Source organism: Pogoniulus pusillus, chromosome 26 (assembly GCF_015220805.1).
Source record: "Pogoniulus pusillus isolate bPogPus1 chromosome 26, bPogPus1.pri, whole genome shotgun sequence".
Taxonomy (NCBI): Eukaryota; Metazoa; Chordata; class Aves; order Piciformes; family Lybiidae; genus Pogoniulus; species Pogoniulus pusillus.
Genome location: NC_087289.1, coordinates 1,190,730 through 1,213,633, shown reverse-complemented (window position 1 = coordinate 1,213,633; position 22,904 = coordinate 1,190,730). Strand labels below are relative to the sequence as shown.

Here is a 22,904-nt window from a genome sequence, read left to right as displayed (position 1 = left end):
TACCAGGGCAGGTTGGGGCTGGACATTGATGTGAAATGTCTTCCCCAAGAGGGTTCTCAAAAGCCTGGCACAGGCTGAACCCCTGTCCCTGGAGGGGTTTCGGAGCTGTGTGGATGTGGTGCTGAGGGCCGTGGTCTCAGCACCAGACTTGGCAGGGTTCAGAACAGGAATAGAACAGAGCAGAGTAGAATCAACCATGCTCATCCATGGCAGAGGGCTTGGACTCGATGATCTCTGGAGGTCTCTTCCAGCCTCTTAACATTCTGTGACTGTGATCCAGCCCTGCCCAACCAACCAGACCATGGCACTAAGTGCCCCAGCCAGGCTTGGCTGCAACACCTCCAGCCACAGCCACTCCACCACCTCCCTGGGCAGCCCATTCCAATGCCAATCACTCTCTGCCAACAGCTTCCTCCTCACAACCACCCTAGACCCCCCCCGGCAGGGTGGTTGGGCTGGATGATCTTAAAGAGCTTTTCCAGCCCGAACGAGTCTGTGACTCCATGACTTCAGTATCATTCCCACGCCATTCCACACGGGACGCCCCTCCTCCCTCCCCCCCCGCTCCTCCTCCTCCCCGAAGAGATCAGGCGGAGGTTACAGGAGGTGGCGGTGAGGAAAGCTGCTGCATGCGGCTGCGCTTGCTGCCAGCCCGGGGATTAACGACACACCGGCAGCACGCAGGGCAGCACGCAATGCGGGCACGGTCCCGCAAGGGGCTGGGGAGGGGGAGACATCCATGGGCCCCCCCCCCCCCGCCCCGCAAAGCTGGGGAGGGATGGGTAGGCTATGCCCGTGTCATTGCAACAGCTGCCACTCGTGCAGTGGGGGGGCCCTGGGGGGCTTTGTTTCCCAGCAAAACTCTGTCTTCTTCAGCAGCAAGCCCCCCTCCTTGCATAAAAGCCCCCCCCCCCCGGGACAGGCTTGCTCTACTAAAAACAACCAAACTCTGTTCCCTCTGCAGCTGCTCTGAAAATAAACGCTGCTGCTGTTTCACCCGGAGAGCAAACCTCTGCAGCTGAGAGCAATTCATGCATAATTGCAGTCAGGTTAACAAGGCCAGGGGAAGGTCACTTCGCTTTTCACCATGGCGTCTTTCCAGGCTTTAGTGGTAAGCTCTGTTTTTGCAGGGAACATACCCTGTAGGGCATGCTTTGGGCTTAGAAAGAATGGCTTTGGGCGCACAGAAGATGCTTTGGGTAAACAGGAGGTGCTTTGGGTGTGCAGGAATTGCTTTTGAGCATACAGGAATTGATTTGGGCGTACAGGAGTTGATTTGGATGCAAAGGAATTGCTTTGGGCACGTAAGGGATTGCTTTGGGCATGTAGGAATTGATTTGGGCATACAGGAATGCTTTGAGCATACAGAAATCTCTTTGGGCATGTAGGAATTGATTTGGGCATGCAGAACTTGCTTTGAGGAGGTAGGAAGTGCCACAGGCATACAGCAAGTGGTTTGTGCATATAGAATTGCTGTGGGCACAGAGAAAAATGTTTTGTGCATATAGAATTGCTGTGGGCACAGAGAAGATGATTTGGGCATGCAGGAGATTATTTTGGCACACTGAGAGATTGGTTTATGCATCTAGAATTGCTTTGTGCACATAGAAAATGTTTGGGGCATATAGGAATTGATTTGGACATAGAAAATGCTTTGGGCACATCGGAGTTGCTTTGGGCATACAGAAAATGCTTTGGGCATATAGGAATTGAGCATGCAGAAAATGCTTTGGGCATAAAGGAGTTGCTTTGGGCATGCAGAAAATGCTTTGGGCATAAAGGAGTTGCTTTGGGCATACAGAAAATGCTTTGGGCATATAGGGAAAGCTTTGAGCATACAAGAAGAATGGTTTGGGAATGCAGAAGATGCTTTGGGCTTTGTAGGAATTGATTGGGGCATACAGAAAATGCTTTGGGCAGGTAGGAATTGCATTGTGCATCCAGAAGGTACTCTTGAGCATAGAGAAGCAGCTTTGGAATGGCTTTAGGCAGGTTGGAAATGGGCTCTGGGCACCCAGCAGCCTTGCTGTGCTCATGGCCCCTCATCCACATCACATGTCTGTGCCAGCTTCAGATGGAGAGGCTGAGGGCTGTGCCAACTAGCAGGGGACCGTGGGGCTGAAGCAGATGGCTGGGGCGGCACAGGGGATGGGATGAGTCTGACGGCAGTTTCCCGGCCTGCGCTGAAGGGGCTGCATACAGAGGGAAGGTAGGAAGTGACACTAACTCTGCTGCAACGGGGTTCTGATGGAAACTTGCGTCTCTCTTTCTACTGCTTTGCTGTGGACTCAGGTGGCTGTCGTTGAGAGCTGGCAGCACACAAATGGTTCATAGAGAGGGGGAGCTCTTGCTGAGCATTGCTCAGCTGCCCTCTGGGGCTGCTCTTGTGCAGGCTCTCAGCCTTTGCTGCTCCCAGAGCTGCTCCAGGCCCCTCAGCAGCTTTGCAGCCTGCCCTGGGCTCTCCCCAGCAGCTCCCTCTTGAAGTGGGGAGCCCAGAGCTGGCCTCAACACTGCAGCTGTGGCCTCACCAGGGCAGAGCAGAGGGACAGAACACAGAATCAACCGGGTTGGAAGAGACCTCCAAGATCACCCAGTCCAACCTATCACCCAGCCCTGTCCAGTCCTCTTCTTCGGGACCGTCTTGTCCCCGAGGGCACCTTTCTGGCTCCTGGTGACCTCGCTGTCCCCCAGCACTGCCAGCTCCTCCTTGGGGCTGCTCTCCAGCAGGTCCCCCCTCACCCGTCCTGCTGCGGGGGACTACTGCTTCCGAGGTACAGGACCCCACACTGGCCCCGGCTGAACGTCCCGAGGCTCCTCTCGGCTCCCCCGCCTGTGCCGGTCCCACTCGACACCGCTCCCCGCCGCCAATCCAGCTCGTCCCGTCCCTCGTCACCGCCTCCCAGAGGGGAGGCTCCGTTACGCCGCGGCTGCCTGCGGAGCACCTGCGGAGCACCTGCGCAGCCGTCGCCACCTTCCGCCACAGCTGCGCCGGCCCAGGCCCTCCCGCCCCGCCCCGCCGTGACGCTGCCGCCGCCGCCGGTGCCACCGCCCCCCGGTGACGACGCCGCCGGTGACGCCGCCCCCCGGTGACGCCACCGCCCCCCGGTGACGCCGCCGCCGGTGACGCAGCCGCGCAGCCCCCACGTGCCGGCGCCGTTGCCCTGGCTACGGAGGACGCCACGGTAAGGACATGGCCTCCCCTGCCGCTGCCCCCTGCCCTCCGCTCCCCTCCGACCGCTTCCCCGCCCCGGCGCGGCTTGTGGCCCTTCACCGCCCGCCTGTCGCCCCCGCCGCGGCCCCCGCGCTGCTCCCGCTCCTCTCTTCACATCACGGCCTGGCCCCGGGGGTGGCCTCTCGGGGGTGGCCCCTCGGGGGTGGCCCGGGCTGTGTCTAGCGTGAAATAGGCGGTGCCGGTGGCGGCGGCAGCAGGTTCTGACCCTCCTTGTGACCTCTGGCAGCTTCTTTCAACTCGTCGCGGAGTTTCGGGCGGCCATGGAGAGGCACATCCCCGTTCACGCCTTGCCGGAGGAGATCCTGAAGGTAGGAACCGGTGCAAACACAAGAGGCCACAGCGCCGGGGGGGCCGAGTCGCAGCCGGTTAGGGCGTTGCAGCGGCCCGTGGGCGCTGCCGCGCTGGCCGTTACCGCGGGTGCGTGAGAGCGCGGCCGGCACCCAGGGCAGGCATCTCCTCCCGCTCTGCTCGGCCCTTCTGAGGCCACGGCTGCGGTGCTGGGTCCGGTTCTGGGCTCCCCGGTTCGAGAGAGGCAGGGAACTGCTGGAGGGTGCCGGACTGGAACATGGCTGATGAGGAAAGGCTGAGGGCCCTGGGGCTGCTTAGCCTGGGAAGGGAAGACTGGGAGGGAACCTTTGTGGCTGCTCGCAGGGAGGCTGTCAGGAAGGGGCCAGGCTCTCGTCGGTGGTGTCTTGTGATAGCACTGACTGTAGCACTGTGTGTGATAGCACAGCCCCAACTCTCTCAGCCTGTGCTCACAGCAGAGCTGCTGCAGCCCTCTCAGCATCTTGGTGGCCTCCTCTGGGCTGGCAGACGCCAGAGCAGCACTCGGAGATCCCTGCAGGAGCAGGCAGCTCAGTGTGAGATCTGCTAGCCAGGAGGCGAGGACAGCTCAGGGTCAGGGGGTCAGCCTGGCTGGGGCACAGCCTCTGCTGCCGCCCATCTCTGCACTCCGCTGCCTTGCACGGTAGCTGCAGCAGGCTCACAGGGTTCACAGCTTGTTTGCAACTGCTTCTCACCACCTCCTCTCCTGTCCTCTTTCACCTTTGCTGCACAGATGTTCTTATTCCCCTCACCCTCTGGGGTTCTGCAGCATCTCTTCTGGAGGCTTTCTTTTAGCCGGCTGCTCGCAGGAGCAGTCCTGCTGTGGGTTGCTCTGCCAGACGGAGCAGATGCTCTCAGCGTGCAGCTGGAGGCCCAAGGAGCTGCCTGTGTGGCTGCAGCGGGGGTGGGGAGCGCTGCCTGCAGCTTGGGCTGAGTGCTGCTGCCAGGTGCTCGGGCGGCCGTCTGGGAAGGATGTCGAGCAGAGCTCTCGCCGTTTATCTCAGTGCATGGAGGAGCTTCTCGAAGTGTTTAGCCGTGCCTGAAGCAGTGACCGAGCTAGCTCCAGAGCTGCAGGCTTATGGAGGACGGTGTAGAGTAGGGAAGGGGAAGGCAGCATCCTGTGCCAGCCTGGGGGCTGCTCAGCCTGGAGAAGAGAAGGCTTTGGAGACACCTTGGAGCAGCCGACCCAGGTGCAGCACCTTGCCCTTGGCCTCCTACAGTCCCACTTGAGCTTGTGCAGGTCCTTCTGGTTGGATCCTGTCCCTCAGGCATTTTCACCACTCAGCTTGGTGTCATCTGCAGGCTGAGACTGAGAGGGCTTCCTGAGTTCTTGCTTTCCTCTACCCTTCCTGAAAGCAGCATCCGAGTTGGGTGTTGGCAGGTGGAAGGGTTTCAGGCTCTGTAGGACAGGAGCAGTTGGCTTGTAGCTAGGAGAGGCTTCTCTGCAGCTGTGTGACTACAGAGTCAGCATCCTGGGGCCAAGCTGTGCTTCACAGCGGGTGAAAGGATCTTGTGTCTCTGCAGGCATCCCCTTGTGCTGCAGTTCCCTTTGGAAGGGCTCTGCTCTGCACTGCTGGAGAGCACCAGTGCAGTCCTTGTGGCCTCCTGGCCATGTGGTGGCTATCTGCAGGACTGGGGCAAGCCTGTGCAGTTCCTCCCAGCACTGACAGAGGCCTTTACGAGCCATTAAGTTTGCTTTACTCACAGGCAGGGGAAAAAAAATCCAAGCTACCTGAAACCTGAGGATCATTTCCTGTGTGCCAAACTGATCCCCTCAGGGCTTGTTTTGAATGAGGCTTCGGAGGGCAGGATGTGCTGCTTTGCCTGCAAGCCCGTTTTTGCAGCTTCCATCTGCACTCAAAGCAAGCCCTGGGAAGCTTTTGGGGTTAGTTTGCTCTTCTTTTAATGGCAGTGCAGCAAACAATCACCCGTGGCTGTGGCTTAGCTTCTGTGATTCTATGGCTGTTTTCCTACCTGTGCTACTTAGAATCACAGAATCAAGCAGGTTGGCAGAGAGCTCCAAGCTCAGCCAGCCCAACCTAGCACCCAGCCCTGCCCAACCAACCAGACCATGGCACTAAGTGCCTCATCCTTGGCTTCAACACCTCCAGGGACAGAGACTCCACTCTGGGCAGCCCATTGCAATGCCAATCACTCTCTCTGACAACAAATTCCTCCTCACATCCAGCCCAGACCTCCCCTGGCACAGCTTGAGGCTGTGTCCCCTTCTTCTGGTGCTGGCTGCCTGGCAGCAGAGCCCAACCCCACCTGGCTACAGCCTCCCTGCAGGCAGCTGCAGGCAGCAATGAGCTCTGCCCTGAGCCTCCTCTGCTGCAGGCTGCACCCCCCCAGCTCCCTCAGCCTCTCCTCACAGGGCTGTGCTCCAGGCCCCTCCCCAGCCTTGCTGCCCTGCTCCAAACACCTTCCAGCACCTCAACAGCTCTCTGCAATGGAGGAGCCCAGAGCTGGACACAGCACTGCAGGGGTGGCCTGAGCAGTGCTGAGCACAGGGGTGGGCAGAAGAACCTCCCTTGTCCTGCTGCCCACACTGCTCCTGAGCCAGCCCAGGATGCCATTGGCTCTGCTGCCCACCTGGGCACTGCTGCCTCCTCTTCAGCTCCTCTCTGCCAGCACCCCCAGGGCCCTCTCTGCCTGGCTGCTCTCAGCCACTCTGGCCCCAGCCTGTAGTGCTGCTTGGGGTTGTTGTGGCCAAAGTGCAGAACTTGGCCTTGTTCAGTCTCATCCCCTTGGCCTCTGCCCACCCATCCAGCCTGGCCAGGTCCCTCTGCAGGGCTCTCCTACTTGCTGAGTAGCTGCTGCCTGCAAACTTGGCTCACCACAAACTGTTTTAAGGAAGTGAAGTTTCTGCTGTGGCTCTTGAAAATCTTTCTTTGAACAATGATGGCAGTGCAAAGGTCCATTTCAATCAAAGAATTCTCCACTTCTGCTTGGGAACACTCAGCTGGGAAATCAGTGGTGTGGTGTGAGTAATGATTTGCTGTGTGCACAACAGGGATTAGCTGCTTTGGCAGGAGGACAAACGGTGAGAGAAATGAAAGTAGAGCAGCAGAGGAGGACTAGAAGAAAATGAAAGCAGAGGAAGTAGAATGAAACAGTACAGAGAAAGGATCGAGGAGCAGCCAGCTGCAGCACAGTGAATCTTGAGTTAGCATTTTCTTGCCTTTCCTGTGGTGTTTCTGCTGCAAGAGCAGTTTGGACAAGGGCAGGGGAGGGGTTTGGGGTCTTTGTCCTTGCTACAGCAGTCTCAGTCCTGATGGATAACTGGGGAGGGAGCAAGAGCTGTTGGTGTTGGGTTACAGGATCCCTGCACCCACGCAGGGTGGGGTTGGAAGTGACCTCTGGAGCTCAGACAGTCCAAGCCCAGCTCCAGCAGGCACCCACAGCAGCTTGCCCAGCAGCACAGTGCCCAGGGGGGATTGGAAGCTCTCCACACAAGGACACTGCACAGCCTCTCTGGGCAGCCTGCTCCAGGCCTCCACCACCTTCACAACAAACAACTTTCTCCTCCTGCTCAGGTGGAAGCTTCTGTGTTCCACTTTGTGCCCTTTGCGCTGATGATGCCTCAGCCACTCCTTGCAGCTTTGCCTCATCAGTTTCATCTAGCTGAGCTGAGCAAGAGATGTGTCCACACCCTTCATGGAAAAGCCTGAGAGGACTTCATAGTCTGACAGAATGGTTGGGGTTGGAAGGCACCTTAAAGGTCATCCATTTCCTAGATGGCTCCAATGTCCCTTCCAACCCCAACCATTCTATCAGTCTAGTTCCAACCCTCAGCCACAGCCAAGGACACCTTCCCCTAGCCCAGCTTGCTCAAGGTCCCATCCAAGCTGGCTTTCAGCACTTCCAGCCTTGGAGCCTCCATAGCTTCTCTGGACAACCTGTGCCAGTGCCTCGGCACCCTCCTGGGGAAGAATTCCCTCCTCATGTCTCCTCTCAATTCACCTTCTTCCTGTTTGAGGCCATCAGCCCTCATCTGTCACTCCCTGCCCTGGTCAAATGCCTCTTGTTTTGAGTGCGTATTTCCTCACTGACCTTTGCTCACAGGGATGGTATCACCTTCTGAAACTCAAAGGAGAACAGCATCGGGGGAAAGCAGAGCTGGGAAGAAGTAGAAAATGAAACAGGGAGCACTGTGACTGGACAGGGGAGTGTGTGTGTGTGCTGCCAGCAGGGACACTCTGCTCAGTGGTGCCCAGGGACAGCACAAGGGGCAATGGCCACAAAGTGGAGCCAAGGAGGTGCCACCTGAGCAGGAGGAGAAAGTTGTTTGGTGTGAGGATGCTGGAAGCTTGGAGCAGGCTGCCCAGAGAGGCTGTGGAATGTCCTTGTGTGCCCTTGTGTGCAGAGCTTCCAACCCCCTCCGGCACTGTGCTGCTGGGCAGGCTGCTGTGGGTGCCCTGCTTTGTCAGGGGCTGGACTGGCTGAGCTGCAGAGGTCCCTTCCAGCCCCACCCTGCTGGGCTGCAATGGTTTAGTGCTGGTTTGCTTTTCAGTTGTGTCACCAAAGGCAACTGGAAAGCGAAAAAGTCTCAGCCCTTGCGTAAAAGCTTTGGAGTTCAGGGCCTGCATTGGCTGAGTTTGTTTTTAATCCTCCTAGGGGTGAACTTGCTGTGACTGCTGATATGTGAAGGGCAGCAGCAGTGCTGCAGGGGAGCACAATGTTCTGCTGGGGCTGAGGGGCCTCCTCCTGTGCTGCTCCTCACAGCTCGTTTTGTGCCTTTCCTCCCTGCAGTCATTTGAGGGCTCTGGAGCAGGCTGCTGCTTCCCCCCCCCGAACACTTTCACATGTCCGAGCACACTCTGCAGCTGCCAGCAAAAACAAACTTGGGCTTTGCAACTCAATTCAGAGCAACTGCACCCAGGGAGTGGTTTACACTGGGCTGGAAGAAGACAGGGGGGAACCAAGCTTAGCCTGAGGGTTCCAGGGCACCCTGGAATACCATGTGTGTAATGAAGCTGTGTTCAAAGTGCTGCAGTTGATGGAATTTGGGGCTAATGAGGCCTTAGATGAGAGCTTTTGAAGGCTGTTTTCTTCCTTTTGATTTCTTTTAACCCCAGTGGCTCAACATGTGGGTTTTTGTGGTTCTTTCCTTCTGTAAACCCAGAGATTTGGGCATTCTCTGGCAGAGATCTCTACAGATCTGCACTTTCCCAGTTCTCTGGGGTCTGTTGCTGTCTTAAAACCCCTTCAGCAGCTGAGAGTTGCAGCAGAGGCTCAAGTGTGTTTGAAGCTCTCTGTTCACAAGCAGGCAGCTGCTCTTCCACCTGCCACCCATTTCCATCTCTCCTGCCTCCATCCTTACCAATGCTGATCAATACCTAAAGGGCAGGGGGCAAGAGGCTGGGATCAGACTCAAGAGAGGTTCTCTTGTTCCTCCACAGGCCACATCTGGAGTCCTGTGTCCAGTTCTGGGCTCTCGGCTCAAGGACAGGGAAGTGCTGGAGAGAGCCCAGGGCAGGCTGCAGAGCTGCTGAGGGGCCTGGAGCAGCTCTGGGAGCAGCAAAGGCTGAGAGCCCTGGGGCTGAGAGCCTGCACAAGAGCAGCCCCAGAGGGCAGCTGAGCAATGCTCAGCAACAGCTAAACGAGCTCTAGGGGGCTAGAGGCTGGGGCCAGGCTGTGCTCAGTGGTGCCCAGGGACAGCACAAGGGGCAGTGGGCACAAAGTGGAGCCCAGGAGGTGCCACCTGAGCAGGAGGAGAAAGTTGTTTGTTGTGAAGGTGGTGGAGGCCTGGAGCAGGCTGCCCAGAGAGGCTGTGGAGTGTCCTTGTGTGGAGAGCTTCCAATCCCCCCTGGGCACTGTGCTGCTGGGCAAGCTGCTGTGGGTGCCCTGCTTTGGCAGGGCTTGGACTGTCTGAGCTCCAGAGGTCCCTTCCAAGCCACCCTGCTGGGATGCTCTCTGCTGCCTTGCTCTCTTTGTTGCTTTGAGGTTGTCTCTTCGGCTGTGTTCTGAGTGTCCTCTCAGTCCTGGCTGAACCCTCTGTGGTTCATTGCATTTCTGGTAGGCCCCAAACCCAGGATCCAACCTGTTGGGTTTAGGACTCTGAAATGTTGATGCTGACTTCTCCCTCACTGCCCTGTCAGAGCATTTGGCATTGGGCTGCTTGGTTTCTTTACTCAGTGCCTCTTTTCCTGGGCAGGTTCAGTTCGGTGTCACTTGACACAAGGAATATTTTGCTCAGGAAGTGAAAGTGCTAAAAGCAGTAGCCAGAAAGTGAGTGAGATCCCTGGCTCCTGAGTCCACACTGCACTCAGGTGACTCTGATCTGTTGGTCTTCATGAAGCCTTGCTCACTGCAAAGCTGAATTGTCTGCTCATTTCCCAGTTTGTCTCTCAGTTTAAGAGATGATCTTTCAGTTCCCTCTGTCTTCCAAGTGCTCCGGGGCTCTTTCATCAGCCCTGAATGCTTCATGCCTCGCAAATGGGTTACATTTTTCACAGCCACTCCAGCATCAGCATTGGTCCCTGGCTCGTTGGGGTTACATCATTCTCTTCACTTCCTCAGCCTGGCTACTACACTGGATGGGAGCTGTCAACACCCCCCAGGAAATAACCTTTCCTCTGCCTCAGGCAAGCACAAGCTCATGAGGGATGAACTTTGTAAAGCACAGCATTGTCATAGAGCCATAGAGTCAGCCAGGCTGGCAGAGAGCTCCAAGCTCAGCCAGCCCAACCTAGCACCCAGCCCTGCCCAACCAACCAGACCATGGCACTAAGTGCCCCAGCCAGGCTTGGCTGCAACACCTCGAGGCACAGAGACTCCACCACCTCCCTGGGCAGCCCATTCCAATGCCAATCACTCTCTCTGCCAACAACTTCCTACTCACATCCAGCCTAGACCTGCCCTGGCACAGCTTGAGGCTGTGTCCCCTTGTTCTGTTGCTGGGTGCCTGGCAGCAGAGCCCAACCCCACCTGGCTACAGCCTCCCTGCAGGGAGCTGCAGACAGCAATGAGGCACCCCCAGGGCCCTCTCTGCCTGCCTGCTCTCAGCCACTCTGGCCCCAGCCTGTATCACTGCTTGGGGTTGCTGTGGCCAAAGTGTAGAGCCCTGCACTTGGCCTTGTTCAGTCTCATCCCCTTGGCCTCTGCCCACCCATCCAGCCTGGCCAGGTCCCTCTGCAGGGCTCTGCTACCCCCCAACAGCTCCACAGCTGCTCCTAGTTTGGTGTCATCTGCAAACTTGCTGCTGCTGGACTCAATCCTCTGGTCCAGATATTGACCAGGACTGTGCCCAGCACTGGGGCACACCACTGGTGACAGCTGCCAGCTGGATGTGGCAGATGCCAAGAAGTTGGGTGGCAGTGTGGATCTGCTGCAGGGCACAAGGCTCTGCAAAGGGCCGTGGCCAGCTTGAACCCATGGGCACAGTGGGATGAGGTTCAACACAGCAACCCCAGGAAGGCTCCAGTCTTGGGCCAGAGAGATTGGAAACTGCCTGGTGGGAAAGGACCTGGAGCAGCAGCTGAGTGTGCCCAAGTGGCCAAGAAGGGCACCAGCAGCCTGGCCTGGAAAAGCAGTGGTGTGGGCAGCAGGAGCAGGGCAGGGATTGTCCTCCTGGACCAGGCACTGCTGAGACTGCTTTTTGAGTACTGAATTCAGTTTTGGGCCTTTCACTTCAAGAAGGACACTGAGAGGCTGGAGCAGGTCCAGAGTAGAGCAGCAAAGGTGGAGAGGGGTCTGGAGAGCAGGGCTGGGGAGGAGCTGTGAGGGAGCTGGGGGGTGCAGTGTGGGGAAGAGCAGACTGAGGGCAGAGCTCATTGCTCTCTGCAGCTCCCTGAGAGGAGGCTGCAGCCAGCTGGGGTTGGGCTCTGCTCCCAAGGAGCAAGTGCTGGGAGGAGAGGAAACAGCTTCAAGCTGCCCCAGGGGAGGTTTAGGTTGGCCATGAGGAACAGTTTCTTCCCCAGAAGGGCTGTGGAGGCCTGGCCCAGGCTGCCCAGGGCAGTGGTGCAGTCTCCATGCCTGCAGGGGTTTGGAAAGCTGTGTGGCTGTGGTGCTGAGGGCCATGGTTTGGCACCAGCCTTGGCACAGCTAAAGAGCAGTTGGACTGAATGACCTTAAAGGTCTCTTCCAAGCCCAACCACTCTGTGACTGAACACAACCCAGAGGCCGTTCAGCTTGGGCTTGCAGTGGGAGTTCCCCTGCAGGAAATTCCATAGCTGATCTCTCTGGTGAGGTTTGCAGGAAGCCAGAAAATGCTGTTCCAGCTCCGTTTCATCTTGCTGGTGGAGCCTTTTGCTCTTAATTTATGAAAGCAACAACATTATCTGCCCAGAAGTGCTGCGGAGCAGGAAGTGGAGCATCCAGATTTAGTGTTATGAGCAGTTAGTGTCACTCGGGGGGGTTGGGTTTGTTCCACTTGCTGCTTAACGACCTTGCCAATGTTTCTCTTGCTCCTAGATGCCCCGGGACCAGACAGTGTGTAAATACTGCGGGGTCAGCTATCTGATCCTTCACGAATTCAAAATGATGCAAGAAAAAGTCCAAGCCATGGAAAAAGAGATTAAAGTTTACGAGGGAAGCCTGGAACGAGAGGAAGGACTCCAAGCAGAGCTGCAGTCCCTTTACCAAGGCCTGGAACACTACCGAGCTGACAGCCAAGCCAAAGCTGAGAGGTCAGAGCTTGCAACCCCAAGCACAGCTCCAGGCTGGGTGAGGAGTGGCTGAGAGCAGCCCTGAGGAACAGGACCTGGGGGTCTGGGCTGATGCAAAGCTCCACAGGAGCCTGCAGTGGGAGTGCAGCCCAGACACAACCCTGTGCTGGCTGCAGCAAGAGCAGTGTGGGCACAGGGCAAGGGAGGGGATGCTGCCCCTTGGCTCTGCTCTCCTCACACCCCACCTGGAGGAGGTTGTGGCTGCTCCCTCACTGGAGATGTTCAGGACCAGGTTGGATGAGGCCTCGAGCAACCTGTTCTAGTGGGAGGTGTCCCTGCCTATGGCAGGGGATTGGAACTGAATGAGCTTTGAGGTCACATTTGGTGCTTCTGTGCTCCACAGCCTCCCTGGGCAGCCTGTGCCAGTCTCTCATCACCCTCACTGCAAAGAACCCTTTCCTAACAGCCACTTTCAATCTCCCTTCTGCCACTCCAAACCCATTCCTCCTCCTCTTCCTCCTCTCATTCCCAGACCTTCTCAATAGTCCCTCCCCAGCCCTCCTGCAGCCCCCTGCAGATCCTGCAAGGCCACTCCAGGCTCTCCTGGAAGCCTTCTCCTCTCCAGGCTGCACAGCCCCAACTCAGCCTGTGCTCAGAGCAGATCTGCTGCAGCCCTCTCAGCATCTTGGTGGCCTCCTCTGGCCTGGCTCCAACACTTCCATGTCCTGCTTGTGCTGGGGGCTCCAGAACTGCACATAGGGCTCCAGGTAGGGTCTGAGGAGAGCAGAGCCAAGGGGCAGAATCCCCTCCCTTGCCCTGTGCCCACACTGCTCTTGATACCTTCAGCAGACTTTCATTCAAGCCACGAATCTACTCTTGAGCCTCCTTAAGTTAACTTGCTGAAATATTCCTTAGCTCCTCTTGGCTCTCCTGGGTCTTTCTTGTTACCCTGTGCTCAGCCTCCTATCTTCTGGTTCCTGTGAAGCAGTCCTCCCAAGCTGCCTGTGTTCAGCAGAAGCCAGATGCACCTTTTCTCTTTCCTCTCTGTTAGACCAAGAGATTTAATCTTCATTGTTATGTGCAGACTCTTGGGTTTTCTGATCCCCTTTTAGGTTGAAGTGTTGCTGTTGTTTGTGCCTCTGGTTAACCTTAAAAGCCGCCTGGGAAGCTGAGCTTTGGCAGAAATTAGTTCCCTACCCTTGGGGATCCTATCAGAAGGGGAACTAAACCTTCCTGCAGCTAACTGGAGTGATTTGATTTAGCTCTGTCATGTTTGCTTTCGTGTTCAGATCACTTGGATGCCAGAATGCTTGCAGGAGAGCTCTTCCTGAAGGGCTGGAAGGAGCAGTGCCAGAAGAGATTTCATTACTGAAGGTGCTTTTTGGAGGTGTGGTAGTGCTGAATGTCAGGAGTGTGACAAGCAGCAAATGCCCTCTGATGTTTAGACCTGTGCAGAGGTGTCCAGGTAGCACCTAGTGAGTCCTGTTTCAAAGAGCTGCTGTAAAGAGATTGACAGCATCACAGGATGGTGGGAGGGAGGCTCCAGAGATCATCCAGCCCAACCCCCCTGCCGAGGCGGAGTCACCTAGAGGAGGTCACACAGGAATGCAGCCAGCTGGGTTTGGAATGTCTCCGGAGATGGAGACTCCACAACCTCTCTGGGCAGCCTTCCAGGGCTCTGTCACCCTTAAATAAGTTCTTCTCATGCTTAGATGGGACTTCTGATGCTCCAGGCTGTGTCCATTGCTCCTTGTCCTGTCCCTGGGCACCACTGAGCACAGCCTGGCTCCAGCCTCCTGACCCCTACCCTGTGAGTATTGAGCAGCACTGATGAGATCCCTCTCAGGCTGCTTTTCTCCAGGCTAAGCAGTTCCAACTCTCAGCCCTTCCTCCTCACCGAGCTTTTCCAACCCCCTCAGCAGCTTTGCAGCCCTTTGCTGTGCCCTCTCCAGCAAGTCCCTGCCCCTCTTGAAGCAGGGATCCCTGAAAGCCTTTGCTGGTGTTGTTTTAACTACTCCAGCAAGAGGAAATCGTTGTCACTTACCACTGTGAGACTTCTCCTCACTCCTGCATGGAGGTGTAAACAGTAAACCCTTAAAGGTAATATAAATTCATAGGGTCAGAGGATGGCTTGGGCTGGCAGGGACCTTCAGGGTCACAGATTGCATCGGGGTGGAAGGGACCCCCAAGGTCCTCTTGTTCAACTCCTCTCCAGTCAGCAGGGACACCTCCAACCAGAGCAGGCTGCCCCTCCAGGGATGAGGCCTCAACCACATCCCTGGGCAACTTGTGCCAGCGTCTCCCCACCCTCACTCTCGAGCACTTCTTCCTCATCTCCACCCTCACTCTCCCCTCTCCCAGCTCAAAACCATTGGCCCTGGTCCAGCCCTTCTCTATGCCTTGGGCAGAAGTCCCTCCCCAGCTCTCCTGGGGTCCCTTCAGGCACTGGAAGGTTGCTCTAAGGTCTCCCTGGAGCTTTCTCTTCTCCAGGCTAAGCAGTCTCAGCTCTCCCAGCCTGTCCCCATATCAGAGCTTCTCCAGCCCACATGGCCTCCCCTGGACCCTCTCCAGCAGCTCCAGGTCCTTCTTGTGCTGAGGGGCCCCAGAGCTGGAGGCAGTGCTGCAGGTGTGGGCAGAGAGGCAGAATCCCCTCCCTGTGCTGCTGCTCACACGTGTGCTGGTGCAGCCCAGGCCATGGCTGTGCTGTGTGTTGAATTGTACCCAAATTCTGCCTTTGTGCAACCTGATTGCTTAGCATAGCACCAGCAGCCTGGGCTGGGGAAAGTCTGAACTTGTCCTCCAAGCCTGCAGTGCCTGGGCAGTGCTGGGAGCACCTCAGCTCCCAGCCCACCCAGCCCTTGCCCAGCAATGACTTGTGGTGGCTTGTCCTGGGAGCCTGCAAGGGGCTGGGCAGTGGTAGCATGCTTGGAGGAGGCTGTCACTGCTTCCAGAATAGCCTGGCAAGGGAGAGAGCACCGAGCAAACAAAGGTCACTTGAGTGGAGTTTGCTTCTTGTGTGGCTGCTGCTGTGGAATAGAAGTGCTTGAGTGAGTGCAGGGCCACAAAGGTGCTGAAGGGAATGGAAGATCTCTCTTAGAGCAGAGCCTGAGGCAGCTGGGGCTGGGAGCTGGGAGGAGAGGAGGCTGAGAGGTGATCTCAGCAGTGGTGATCAATGTGTGCAGGTGAGTGCAGGAGGCTGGAGCCAGGCTCTGCTGGGTGATGCCAGTGCCAGCACAAGGGGCAGTGGTGGAAGCTGAGGCAGAGGAAGGTCCATGTAAGCATGAGGAGGATTTTTCCCTATGAGGGTGCCAGAGCCTGGAGCAGGCTGCCCAGGGGGGCTGTGGAGTCTCCCTCTCTGGAGATATCCAAACCCTGCCTGGCTGTGTTGCTGTGTGACCTGCTCTGGGTGCTCCTGCTCTGGCAGGGGTTGGGCTGGCTGAGCTTTGGAGCTCACTTCCAGCCCCTTACACTGTGACTCTGTGATGAGTTGGTGATGGAGGGGAGCTGCTGGCAAGCCTGGGGCTGGTTTAGCCTGGAGAAGGGAAGGCTTGAGAGGGGATCTTAATGTCTATAAATATCTGAAGGGTAGGGAGCAAGAAGAAGAGGCCAGGCCTGGGCAGGCTGGAGAGTTGGGCAAAGAGGAACCTCCTGAGCTCCAGCAGGAATTGATGAAGTTCCAGAAGCTTGATGCAATTTCCATTTTAACTCCTGTTTCTTACATCACAGAAGATTCCTGACCAGGAGGAGAAAATCCTTTGATGTGAGGGTGCTGGAGGCCTGGAGCAGGCTGCCCAGGGCGCATCTGAGCAATGCTCAGCAAGAGCTAAAGGCTGGGGCCAGACTCTTGTCAGTGGTGCCCAGGGACAGCACAAAGGGCAGTGGAACCCAGGAGGTTCCATCTGAACAGGAGGAGAAGGTTGTTTGGTTGTGAGGAGGTCTGTGGGGGCTGTTTGCAGTGAGGTTCAGACTGAGCTGCCCCGTGCCCAGCTGCTGAGTGCTGCTCAGCTTCCTCCTAGGGCTGGGCACCAACTCATCTGCTGGAAGGCAGGCAACATGCTGAAGTGAAACGGAGCAGGGAGCAGCTCTGAGCACATCCTGGAGCTGAAGCAGCTCGGTGAAACCCTCTGCCCCTGACAGCACCTTCCAGCCCCCTCTGGCATTCCCTCCCTGCTGCCTGCAGGGACCAGGGGAGGCAATTGCTCAGGCAGGCTTCAGCTGCTCCTGCTGGGACTCAGAGAGAGGCTGCAAAGGTTGTTCCTTCTGCCCTTAACTTCTGTGAAAGGCAACCTCTTAATGCAGGCCAACAGGATAATTGCTCTTGTCATGGCCTTGAGGACAAGGAGTCTGTTTGTTTGCTGGCCACAAGCCCTTGCAGCTCCTTCCTCCTTTCTTCCCCCCCATCTCCTTGTCAGCAGCAGCAGTTAACATCTTAACAATCACAACTCTCACTCTGGGCAGGCTTCCTCCTTGTGCTCAGCAAGCAGCTATGCTGGCTGCAGAGAGAGGGTGTTTGATTTTCACAGCTGATGTGAGCTGGAGGCCAGGGGAGATGGGATCAGAGTGTTCCCACGCTCCTCTCCTCCTGTCAGGAGCCAGTGAAGCTTTCCCACTGCTGCCAAACAGCACCAGAAGATGCTTATTTGTCACCCTCCTCACAGTGATGAGAGCAGGCAGAGTGCAAATCTTCCTGCCTTCTCCTCTGGCTCTTTGAAGTGCAGCTGACAGGAAGGTGGTGAAAACGTCCCTTGGCCCTCACTGCTGACCTCAGCCTAGGCAGAGAGTCACAGGATTGGAAGGGAGCTTCAAGATCACTCAGTTGCCATGGGCCAGGGGCACCTTCCCCTAGCTCAGGGTGCTCAAGGCCTCATCCAGCCTGGCCTTGAACACCTCCAGGGAGGTTGTGGAGCACAGAATCACAGAATGTGTCCTGGGTGACCTTCTAGTGGCCTTGCAGGACTCAAAGAGGCTGATCAGAGACAGAAGAGGCCCTTTAGGCAAACAAGTTTCTCCTCTTCTTCACATGGAACTTCTTGGGAGACCTTCTGGAGGCCTTTCTTCCTTCTCCCTTGTCCTGTCACAACAAGCTCTGCTCAAAAGGCTGCCCTCAGCTTTCTTCTTGGCCCCTTTAAGTCCTGAAAGTCTGCCAGAAACTCCCTCTGGAGCCTTCTCTTCTCCAGTCTGCACCAGAGCATCTGTCTCTGATCTTCTCAGAGGACAACAAGGCAATTCCCCACGGGGTTTGAGGTGGGCAAAGCCAGCAAAGATTTCTTCCCTCACTCTGGTCCACATCCAGCAGCTGCTGAGACCTCCCAGAGAGGTTGATGTGCCCAGCTCGGATGGATCTTGCCCTCAAAGACATGCAGACCCCCAGCAGAGAATCCTGGCCTGATTTAGGCTGGAAGGGACCTTCGAGATCATCCAGGTACTATGGGCAGGGGCACCTCCTACCAGCCCCAGGGTGCTCAAGGCTTCATCCAGCCTGGTCTTGGATGCCTTCAGGGAGGTTGTGGAGCACAGAAGCACCCAATGTGATCAAAGATCACATTGGGTGCTTCTGTGCTCCACAACCTCCCTGGGCAACCTGTGCCAGGCTCTCCTCATCCTCACTCTCAACAATTTCTTCCTCATCTCCACTCTCAACCTCCCCTCTCCCATCTCAAAGCCATTTGCCCTCACCCTGGCACTCAAGGCTCTTCTCACAGGTCTCTCCCCAGCCCTCTTATACCCTCTTCAGCTCCTGGCAGGCTGCTCTGAGGTCTCCCTGAAGCCTTCTCAGCTGATCTGCTAACAGCACCTCCTGCACATTAAGATCAGGGCTTCATTTTGTTGAGTTCTTCTCCTCTGAACCATTCTCACTTGCAAAGAGCAAGGCCAGCTGCTGCCATTTTTACCTCTGTAAAGTGTTTGGAGATGCAAACATGATTTATTTACTCATGACAGTGAGTCAGCAGCAGGCAAATGGCTTCATTGACTCTGCCTGCAGCAGAAGAAGTGTTGAAAGCTTCCCAAGGGACTGGTTTTTAACAGCTCTGTCTCGTTGTGCTTCTATTTTTGGGGCTAGAAGACTCTTGGAATAGTTACCTACAGCTAACAGCTCCCTGGGTTGCCCAAGGAGGTTGTGGATGGTTCCTCCCTGGAGGTGTTCAAGGCCTTGAGCAATCTGTGCTGAAGTTTCTCCTGTCCAGCTTGGCCTTGAACACCTCCAGGGAGGGGAAACTTCCACAGCTTCCTTGGGCAACCTGTGCCAGGCTCTCCCAACCCTCCTTGGGAAGAATTTCTTTCTCATCTCTACTCTCAGTCTCCCTTCTTCCAGCTTCCATCCATTCACCTTCATCCTATCACTGCAAGCCCTTGTCAAAAGTCCCTCCCCAGCTGGAAAAGAAGCTCTGGAAAAGAAGTCCCTCTCCAGCTCTGGGGAGACCTCATAGAGGAATCTTTCAGTAGCTAAAGGGAGCTGCAAGAAAGCTGTGGAGGGACTTCTGTCAAGGGTTGGGAGTGCCAGGATGAGAGATCCAAAGGCTTTGAGCTGGGGGAGGGGAGACTGAGAGTGGAGAGGAGGAGGAAATTGTTGGCAGTGAGGATGGTGAGACACTGGCACAGGTTGAGGGTGGTGAGACACTGGCACAGGTTTCCCAGGGAGGTTGTGGAGCACAGAAGCACCCAATGTGATCAAAGATCACATTGGGTGCTTCTGTGCTCCACAACCTCCCTGAAGGTGTTCAGGACCAGGCTGGATGAGACCTTGAGCAACCTGTTCTAGTGAGAGGGAATTGGAACTGGCTGAGCTTTGAGGTCCTTTCCAGCCTAAACCATTCTGTGCTTCTATGAATCCAGTTCCTGCTTAGAGGAGTTGCAGCCTCTAAACTAGTACCTTCCTCTCCCAGCAGTGAAGAGCAGATCCCTCAGCCTGGGATGTGTGATTGGCACCTTAGAAAGGGCTTTCAGCATGAAAGAGATGTCAGAGCTTGGCTGGCAGTGCAGATCATCATTTCCTGGGTTATTGGAACCCAGGAGGTTACATCTGAAGAGGAGAAAATTCTTTGGTGTGAGGGTGCTGAAGGCTTCACCTTCCTATGAGTCTATCATTTATGTAGATATATTTTTTTTGTCTCCCTGTAGGCTGAAAAACCTCTCAGTGGAACTGAAAAAGAAGCAAGATGAATTAAGAACCATGAAAGAAGAACTGAGGTATTTCCAAGAGGAGAAAGAAGCTGCCTATAACCACTCACAAGTGCTCAGGTAAGAAGCCAAAGAGCAGTGCTGATGTTGTGCCTCCTGTGAGGGTGTGCAAGGCCTGGAGGGAAGTGCAGGCACAGGCAAGGAGGAGACACTTTATAACCAGCCTGGTGTTCCTTGCTCTTCATGGGCCACTGGAACACATCTCTGCTGATTGGTGGTGCTCACAGAATGTTCTGGGGGTTGGAAGGGACCTCTGGAGCCTTCCCTGTGGTGTTTCTGCTGCAAGAGCAGTTTGGACAATGGCAGGGAAGGGGTTTGGGGTCTTTGTCCTTGCTACAGCAGTCTCAGTCCTGATGGATAACTGGGGAGGGAGCAAGAGCTGTTGGTGTTGGGTTACAGGATCCCTGCACCCATGCAGGGTGGGGTTGGAAGGGACCTCTGCAGCTCAGCCAGTCCCACCCCTGCTCCAGCAGGGCACCCACAGCAGCTTGCCCAGCAGCACAGTGCCCAGGGGGGATTGGAAGCTCTCCACACAAGGACACTCCACAGCCTCTCTGGGCAGCCTGCTCCAGGCCTCCAGCAGCCTCACAACAAACAACTTTCTCCTCCTGGGTTGCAGTTTGTGCTCATTGCCTCTTGTGCTGTCCCTGGGCACCACTGAGCAGAGCCTGGCCCCAGCCTCTTGCCCCCAGCCTTTAGCTGTTGCTGAGCATTGCTCAGCTGCCCTCTGGGATTCTTCAAAGAAGAAGTTCTGTGCAGTGAGGGTGGTGAGACTGGCACAGGTTGAGGATGGTGAGACACTGGCACAGGTTGCCCAGGGAGGTTTGGGAGCACAGAAGCACAGAATGTGATCTTTGATCACCTTGGGTGCTTCTGTGCTCCCCAACGTCCCTGGAGGTGTTAAAGACCAGGCCAGATGAGGCCTTGAGCAACCTGTTCTAGTGGGAGAAGCAATCAACTCCCAACAGTAATTCCTGAGGGTTGCTTTTAGTTCCCAAGTGACTCAAAGGCCCTTTTGTCATTTCACAGCCTCTCTGCTGCTGTTCTTCCTCTGTCTTGCAGAAACACTCTGGACCACCACTGCTCAGCTCTGAACAAAGCTGTTTCCCTCTTCACATTGATTAGAAGTGAGCTGGACAGTCTCAAAGATGCCATCTCCACTAACCTGGAGACCTGGGCTGCCATGAAAGAAGAACTCCTCCAACAGATCAAAACCTTTAGCAAGGAGGCCTTGACAGGTAAATCATTCTGCAGTCAACTTAGCCAAGGGAAGGAACTTGTCCAGAGAAGGGCCAGGAGGAGGAGCAGAGGGCTGGAGCTGCTCTGCTGGGAGGAGAGACTGAGGCAGTTGGGGCTGCTCAGGCTGGAGAGCAGAAGGCTCCCAGGTGACTTTCTTATGGCCTTGCAGGATCTGAAGGGAGCTACAAGAAAGCTGGGAAGGACTTTTGAGGCTGTCAGGACTGGGGGAATGGAACAAAGCTGGAAATGGGGAGAGTCAGCCTGGAGGTTAGGAAGAAGTTGTTCAGCAGGAGGGTGGTGAGAGCCTGGCAGGGGTTGCCCAGGGAGGTGGTGGAAGCCTGATCCCTGGAGGTGTTTAAGGCCAGGCTGGGTGAGGCTGTGGGCAGCCTGCTCTGGTGTGAGGTGTCCCTGGAACTGGCTGATCCTTGTGATCCCTTCCAGCCCTGACTGATTCTGTGATTGAATGGTTCAATGATTGAATGGTTCCATCATTCCTTGAGTGCCTGAGTGATTCCATGACTGATTGAGTGCCTGAGTGATTCCATGACTGAGTGATTCCATGATTGAGTGCCTGAGTGATTCCATGACTGAGTGATTCTAACTGTCTTGGCAGTTAAGTGCAGCACAGGAAGTTCAGAGATTCACAGAATGGTTTAGGTTGGAAGGGACCTCAAAGCTCATCCAGTTCCAACCCCCTGCCATAGGCAGGGACACCTCCCACCAGTCCAGGCAGCTCAAGGCCTAATCCAACCTGGCCTGGAACACCTCCAGGGAGGGGAGAATTCTTCCTTCTGCTCCTGAAGGAGAACAAAGAGTCCCCAGACACTGCTGCCTTTATCTGAGGGGTCTTTGGGGTTGAATGGGACATGGAGCAGCCCCTGGGCTGAGAACAGCTCCCTTGGCCCACAGCCTGCTTCCTGCTCAAACAAGGGCAGCCTTCAGGAGAGGAGAGGTTGGGAGCAAGTCACAACTGCTTGCTTGTTCCTGAAGGTCATGCACAGCCCTCAGGCTGCTGCTGAGACTGGAGAGCTCAACTGGTCCTTCAGTACCATTTCTGCTCTGCCTTAGCCCAGTTCTGCTGGCAGAAGTAGAGTGTGATGGCAGGGTGCAACACCCTGAGCATCCAAAGAGGCCCTCTGCTGACTGCTGCAGCTTCCATGGCTCTTGATTGCAGTTTTCATCCATCCAGTCCTTTCCTTGGAGCTTTCCAGCATGCTCTGTGAGCCTGAGCTGCTGTTGGCTCTGGAGGTTACTCTTAGCAGAGCTGTAAGGTAGCTGAGAAGTGAGCTGATGTCATCCTGAGTGCTGGGTTCAGGTTTGGGCCCTCACTCCCAGAAGGACATTGAGGGGCTGGAGCAGGTCCAGAAAAGGACAGCAAAGGTGGGGAAGGGGAGAGCAGGGCTGGGGAGGAGCAGCTGAGGGAGCTGGGGGTGTGCAGTGTGGGGAAGAGGAGGCTGAGGGCAGAGCTCATTGCTCTCTGCAGCTCCCTGAGAGGAGGCTGCAGCCAGGTGGGGTTGGGCTGTTCTCTCAAGGAGCAAGTGACAGGGCAAGAGGAAATGGCCTCAAGGCTCCTGCCTGCTGAGGGTGAGGATGAGAGGGAGGGCTCCTGCCTGCTGAGGGTGAGCAGCAAGGCCCCCTGCAGCATGCAGGCCCTGTCAGAGCAGGGCATGCAAATGTCAGAGTCGGTGCCAGGCACTCTGAGTCATGACTTCACCTCCTCACTGCCCTGAGCACTGCATGTCCCCAGGGCTCCTCTCCTCCCTTGCTCATTCTCTGCCTGCTGCAGGCTGATAGAGGGAATGAGGGCAGGAGGTTGTGCAGAGAGCTTCAGGACTGCAGGTTTGGGGCTTCTCTTCTGCAGGGTTCCTTGGTTTAGTTGCTGACAGATGGAGGGAAGGAATCCCTCCAGAAGGACCTAGGCAGGATGGAGAGGTGGGCCCAACCCAACCTCCTGAAGGTCAGCCAGGCCAAGTGTGAGGTGTGAGGTCCTGCACCTCATCTGGGACAATCCCAAGCACAAATCCAGGCTGGGAGCAGAATGGACAGAGAGCAGTCCTGAGGAGAAGGACTTAGGGGTGCCAGGCTGGAGAAGGAGGCCATGGGCAGGGACACCTCCCTGCAGCCCAGGGTGCTGAAAGCCTCATCCAACCTGGCCTTGAACCAGGGCAGTCCCTGGTATCAATGCAGGCTGGGCATGAGGGGCTGGAGAGCAGCCCCATGGAGAAGGACTTAGGGGTGCCAGGGGGTGCCAAGCTGGAGCTGAGCTGGCACTGAGTGCTGCCAGCCCAGCCCCAGCCTGTCCTGGGCTGATCCCCAGCAGC

At 56.3% G+C, this 22,904-nt stretch overlaps 1 protein-coding gene across 1 annotated transcript in view; it reads left to right on the top strand.

Moving 5' to 3' along the window:
* The first annotated feature begins 3,098 nt into the window (after window positions 1–3,098).
* LEKR1 (leucine, glutamate and lysine rich 1) overlaps window positions 3,099–22,904 on the top strand; it is a 40,712-nt gene continuing 20,906 nt past the window's right edge. The window contains exons 1-5 of the mRNA XM_064165050.1: window positions 3,099–3,182; window positions 3,459–3,540; window positions 11,972–12,186; window positions 19,285–19,404; window positions 20,407–20,582. Of these exons, the coding sequence (XP_064021120.1) occupies window positions 3,493–3,540; window positions 11,972–12,186; window positions 19,285–19,404; window positions 20,407–20,582 (559 nt within the window). The 5' untranslated portion in view covers window positions 3,099–3,182; window positions 3,459–3,492. The remainder of the gene's footprint in view (window positions 3,183–3,458; window positions 3,541–11,971; window positions 12,187–19,284; window positions 19,405–20,406; window positions 20,583–22,904) is intronic.